Source organism: Hippocampus comes, unplaced genomic scaffold (assembly GCF_001891065.2).
Source record: "Hippocampus comes isolate QL1 unplaced genomic scaffold, H_comes_QL1_v1.1 scaffold39, whole genome shotgun sequence".
Classification (NCBI taxonomy): domain Eukaryota; kingdom Metazoa; phylum Chordata; class Actinopteri; order Syngnathiformes; family Syngnathidae; genus Hippocampus; species Hippocampus comes.
This window is the reverse complement of record NW_017842054.1, coordinates 2018748-2023677: the sequence shown is the minus strand read 5'-3', so window position 1 is coordinate 2023677 and position 4930 is coordinate 2018748. Positions and strand designations below refer to the sequence as shown.

The 4930-nt window shown below is 46.3% G+C and overlaps 1 protein-coding gene across 1 annotated transcript in view; it reads left to right on the top strand.

The window, feature by feature from the left end:
- Positions 1-891: 891 nt before the first annotated feature.
- hectd2 (HECT domain containing 2) overlaps positions 892-4930 on the top strand; it is a 16847-nt gene continuing 12808 nt past the window's right edge. The window contains exons 1-4 of the mRNA XM_019860334.1: positions 892-1291; positions 3254-3377; positions 4536-4674; positions 4858-4929. Of these exons, the coding sequence (XP_019715893.1) occupies positions 1241-1291; positions 3254-3377; positions 4536-4674; positions 4858-4929 (386 nt within the window). The 5' untranslated portion in view covers positions 892-1240. The remainder of the gene's footprint in view (positions 1292-3253; positions 3378-4535; positions 4675-4857; position 4930) is intronic.

The window sequence follows — 4930 nt, the reverse complement described above, 5'->3', positions numbered from 1 at the left end:
GACGTTATTTGGAAACAATATTTCGTCTCCCAAACATGAAAACCTTCTCAAGACGCGCATTTTTAAAATGTGATATCAACTTGTGTATTGTTTTAACTTTTTTATGTGTGTGTATATGTGTGTGTGTGTCTATCTCCAAGGACTTGATGCCGATGACGTCATGAAGTATGATAAATCAGTGAGGCAACTAACATGACGTCACTTCCCATCAGGGCTTTCAAATGAATAGGGCTCCAGAATGACGAGAAAAGCGGCTGTAAATAATCTTCAATATTATTTTCCCTTAATAAAGTCATTCTGCCAGTTCATGTTTGAATAAAATCATTGGTTTGTTGATATATAAGTGATGATATTATTTGGATTATTATTTACTCTTGTATGCACTTTTTTATACATTGGAGTGTCATGTACACTCACTTTTTTATGGGGAGAATAAAATCGTTAATTGTAGAAAGATTTTTATTTGTATAATTCCAATAAATGTATTCAGAAATTGTTTACTGCAATAACTAGAAGATATACATTGATGGAAAATTGTTGATTTGAGTTTTATATATATAAAATCTGATTGTTCTCCAAAAATACATTAATAAAATATTGACAAATGATATAATCCGTGATAAATTACATGTACAAGTACAAGGGTTTTCCCCAGAATATCCTTCCTGCATTATTTGCAATGAATATCTTCAACAATTTTTTAAATAATTAAAAAAAGCATGTTGAATGTGCATGTTATAATTTTATTATAATTATTTTTTCTTTTTTGGACAATTATGATTTTAATATGAGAAGAATTTTGAAGGCGTTCAGGAGTTTGGTTGCTCAGGTGGAGGGTTGTGTGGCCCGCGAAAAATCCCCCACCACCGCAACTGGAGTCCTCCCCAAATCCAACTTTAAACTCCTCCCCCTCCCCCAACATGGCGCCAACCCGCCACGGGCGTCTTCTGGCTACTCTGCGTGCTGATGGCGTGTGACCAACGAAGACTCGTTGTGTGTGTCTTGTTGTCGCTGTTTTTTTCTCTTTGATTTCCTTTCTTTTTTGTTTCTGGCTTGAGATGAAGAAGCTCCCGAATTGGCTGTGCGCGCGCACGCGTCGACGCGCGCGCGACGGCTGCGACGCGGCGGTGTCGGCGGCAGCGACGGCAGCGAGAAGACAACAATGAGCACTTGGGCCACTTTGGGAACACTTTGGGAGACTTTTGGCCGCCAGCGGCAGCGGCGCGACAATTGACAAAGGATGGATGGGCTGAACAGCAGGGAGCGCGACAAGCTGCCGCCCATTTCCAGCGTAAGAAAACGCACCCACACGCTCACCACTAAAAGCAACCAGCCAGCGAAGCTGCTGCTTTTATACACTTCACGTCTTAAAGCGAGCAAGCAAGCAAACCAAAGCATAAGACGACGCCAAATCGAAACGCAAATTGTGACCACGTAGTTCTGCAATCGTTTTCAAACCCCTTGGGGGATTTTCTTGATTTCTGTTGCTGCCAAACGAGAACACTCAACAACTGGTACCCACAGGGGGGCAACTTCTTGTTTGTCATTGCGTACTTTGGCAGTCGATTAATCATTTAGAGACCTTGTTTATCATAAATTTGTACAGATTTTAGCCTCTCAGCAGAAAACATCTGAGATTTGAGTCGGCCTCCGTGAAAGCAGCTCGATTATTTTTGTCCCCCCCCCCCCTAAAATAACACACTGGCAAAAAAACTGCTTTTACTTTGGAAGACACTCAGAATCAATTGATGGGCTTTTTTTTATTTTTTACTTTGACTTGTGAGTGAAAATTTTGACATGTGCATGTCATCTGTTCTTTATCATCTGTGAAGAAGAACTAAATATGAATGCTGTACTGATGAGCTGAGAGGAGTTGAGACATCTCAATCATAGTCTGTCGGTCTTCTACTGCCCCCTTGTGGCCATAAACAGCAGCAGCACAATGGCCGTTCAGTTGATGCAGTTCAGATGTGATTTCATGATCTCATTCCTCCCATTTTATCAAGTGTAAAATACAGGGTTCTCCTAACATTTGAGCAAGAACGAGCGTGGAAGGGCTCCTAACTCACGAGTCGGAGGACTCGTTAAGTCGACTGGTCCGTGCTGTTTGTGGAAGCCATCTTGGATTGGAGTTCAACTTTGAAACGCCTGCTGGTGCTGAGCCATCAGGTCCGTTTGCTTGGTCGAATCGGGGGCTTCTGTCATTTCACAGCTCAAAAGAGACAAAAACAAAAGCCTCCAAGTGGCTCCTTCAGGACCAACAGGAATTGACAGCGACGGAGTAGGCGTGTACGTGTTCATCACAAATGTTATGTCCATTAGGAAAATGAAAACATTGATTTGAATGTTGACCCAAAAAAGTGTTGTGTGCTTTTTCAGTGTCTTTTTATGTCTGCTTTTGATGTGTTCTGGTGTTTCTTTCTCAGTGTGTGTTTGTGTCACTCTCCGTGTCTTTGGCTGTGTTTTTGTGTCTTGACTTTTTGTGTGTTTTTGTGTCTCTTTGCGCATCCTGTGTGTGTTTTGTGTTTGCGTCTTTCTATTGGTGTTGTTTGTGTGCCTTTTTGCTGGGTCTCGTTTTGCTTTTCTGTGGAAATCCAACTTGAAGTGTGTCCGTGCCAATTCTCGGGCCTTTTGGAGTCCCTGACGCAATTGATGAAGCAAGCAGGCCTGCTTGTTTTGAAATGCGATTGACAGCTGCCGCTTTCGTCGGTTGTTGTTGTTGCGAGCCACGCGGCCGATGGTGCGTTTAGGAAAGGCCAAAAGACGCTTATATAAGAGACACAACTTGCATAACTTGGGCAGTGTGATGATGTCACCAGCTGGCGTGGCGGGCATGTGCGATGATGTCATGGCACTTGTGTCAGCGCTCGGGAATGTGCGCGTGACATGCGCGCAAACCCACGTGTGCATTTTCTCCGTCTGGAAATGTCATACGGACACGTGCGTGCCTCTCGTAGGAGATGACAGAACCCTGAAGAAGGTTCCAGATGTTTTGCAGCGAGCGTAGCGCGTGCGCTGTCGGCGGCAGCTCCTCTTGGCTCGCCTCTTCTTCATCCAAAACTTGTACGCAGCCGTGCCTTGACTTACACGTTGAATTGGCCACACGCATAAGTCCAAAGCCCCCCCTATCTCAAATCCTCTCTCCCTTTTGACCAAAAAAAAAAAAAAGAGGAAGATGTGATGTGCTGGTGACAGGATGTGTGTTGATGTTGATGACGGTGGCACAGACGCTGATGATGTCATGTTGCGGCAGGCCCCGGCACGCAAGTCCAAGCCTCCGCTGCCGTCTCTGGGGAGCCTCATCAACACGCTCAACCACAGAAGGGCTCGGGTCAGGGACAGCGAGATGGCCACCGCCCCGCTAGGCTTCAAGCACGGTCAGTGGCTGTTTCATGCAAATCTCGCCAAGGTGGCAAATCGCAAAAGTGTGTGTTGGTGCTTCATGCGTGCGCGGACGCTGCCCAGTGAGCCCGCCGTCCTCCGTTGCGTTTTGTCTGCTGCTCAAGCTTTAAAGTTAGCATTGTCATCATCTGTCGCCGTGACGACAGTCGGCTGGGCGACAGATGCAGCAACAACTGAGCGAGGCATCAAAGCACAAGATGGTAAAAGCGAAAAGATCAAAGATGGATCCTGAAGTGAGCACCAAGTCCTTGACGAAAGAAGAAACAGAAGAAGAATGAGGAGGACGAGGAGATGAGGTCTCAAGTGCATCGGCCGGCGAAGGAATAACAATGAGCTCAACTCAATTGTATTTCTAAAGCACTTCAAAACAACCACCGCCGTATACCGAGTGTTGTACATGGAGCAAAAATAATCCAGACAACAACAAACAAATTAATAACGAAGAAAGCACGGTTGAAAGTACAAAAGGAGTGAAACTAAATGAAGGAGACGACAGCGTGGGGAGAGATGCTGGGCTGTGTGAAGGTGACTATTTGCTGAAGGGTTGTCATGGCGACAGCTGTTGTCACTGTCAGGTGACTTCAGCACCTGCTCGACCGCATCATGGGCGACAACGATGAAAGCCACACAAGGGCCAAGCGCGGGATTCAAATAAAAAACAAAATCCAAAATCCTTTCACCGCCTCACAGGAAGTGGTTTCGTTATTATTATTTTAAAAAAATCATAAATGAAGCCCCATACCAGAAGTCACCTTATTTGTTAAAATCTCCACTGTCCTGCTCCCCGGAAGTGTTTTTGATGCACCAAACAGGAGATGGCCGTGCTTGTCCTCAAGTCGGGCTTGAGGATGTTTGCCGTTTGTCTTTTGCTCTCCAGCGCCCAGGATGCACCTGCAGCGTTACCATAGCAACACAAACAAAGGGCCTAATTATAAAGCGGACAGTGCATGTGTGTATCTGTGTGTGTGTGCGCGCGCGTGCACTGTTGAAGCAATGAAGTAAATTGATATTGATCAGGTTGAACTTCAGAATTTCATCTGCCAAAGATGTTTGACTGAGAATCAAGAAGCGGGATGGGTTTCAACTTCCTGTGCTGTCTTGGCGTGTGTACGTGCGTGCCTGGCATGCTTCAGTGTGCGAGCTTCCTCCGATCGGCAGCCTGGCCCGTCTGAAGCAGCGAACGTCCATCGATACTCTGCCGCCGGAGGTCAAAGCGCCGTTCCCGTGTGACCCTGTCATCCCGCTGCGCACCAAGACCACCAAAGACTTCCTGTGAGACCGACACACACACACACACACACACACACACACACACACACACACACACACACATACGCGCTATGACGTGTATGCGCTCACATCCAAGCTTGCACAATTGTGTGTGTGTGTGTGTGTGTGTGTGTGTGTGTGTCTTTTGTGTATGGTTGTATGTCTGCATGCATGTGTCGTCGTCAGCGAGGAGGCGGAGCGCGCCGCACTGTCTGGCGACTGGCGTGAGCTTCGAGATTTCTACCTGACGACCTTTGAC